Source organism: Penaeus monodon, chromosome 32 (genome assembly GCF_015228065.2).
Source record: "Penaeus monodon isolate SGIC_2016 chromosome 32, NSTDA_Pmon_1, whole genome shotgun sequence".
NCBI classification, from domain to species: domain Eukaryota; kingdom Metazoa; phylum Arthropoda; class Malacostraca; order Decapoda; family Penaeidae; genus Penaeus; species Penaeus monodon.
In genome coordinates, this window is record NC_051417.1 from 17,969,305 (window position 1) to 17,970,202 (window position 898).

An 898-nucleotide genomic window follows, 5' to 3' on the forward strand; every position below is an offset into this window, starting at 1 on the left:
GGCATCAATGATAATCTTGTCACTGTTCTTGCTAAAATACTGTTTCCGTTATTTCCATACTTAAAGCATTCATATACTTTCAGATTTCAATAATAACAGCATTAGCAAAATGTCTCTTTCACGTTAGCATTGTAAGAGTCATCAAGTATAGATTTTTTTCACCCAATGAAATATTACTTGGAAACTCAAACTTATATATACGTTACCATGAACGTATTATAGACACTTGTTCACATTTGATACATGGAAGTAAAGGGGATAAAAGTATAACAACCGTAGTACTGATACTCTTTAATTAAATAGAACAGAAAATAATTGTTTAATATCTTTAGCCTAAGTAATCATATGACAAAGAAAAACTCTTGATATTTATAAAGATCTTATGCATTATAACGAGTTCCATAGTCCTGTGAGGCCTCTTCGAATGGATTTGGAAAATAACTGTTATACTTCACATAAACGTCGTGGCACCAGTCACTCTGCATGGTCAGGAGTTCCATTTTTTTGCAAAGCTGATCGTTTTCCTGTTGCAAGTGTTGCAGCTGCTTTTCCTTCTTGGAGGTAGTCGCCCGCTGCCTCTCCCGGTACAGGACAGACGCCTCGTTGTTGAGTTCGCGGTTCCGCTCCTTCTGGAGGCGCTCGTCTCGAAGGTATTTTCTCGTGTGTCTGTGTCGGTATCCCTTTCTGCCGGAACAAGGCGAAGTGGCACCCAAGGAGCTTCGCGAGTCCCGAAGGCGTTGGTCGGAATCCAGCGACAGAGGGCCATCGAACAGGTTAAGGCCTCCAGCTGCTTCTTCTCCCAAAACATCACACAAACTCTGAAAAGAAAAGGCAGCCTCTAAGATCGACTTTCATCGATAAATTTGACTACAATTCATCTTCCCCACAATATTTGATG

The 898-nt window shown here is 40.5% G+C and overlaps 1 protein-coding gene across 1 annotated transcript in view; it reads right to left on the minus strand.

Moving 5' to 3' along the window:
• Window positions 1-295: 295 nt before the first annotated feature.
• Window positions 296-898, minus strand: part of LOC119593282 — a 1,044-nt gene continuing 441 nt past the window's right edge. Inside the window, exon 2 of the mRNA XM_037942212.1 lies at window positions 296-818. Within this exon, the coding sequence (XP_037798140.1) occupies window positions 381-818 (438 nt within the window). The 3' untranslated portion in view covers window positions 296-380. The remainder of the gene's footprint in view (window positions 819-898) is intronic.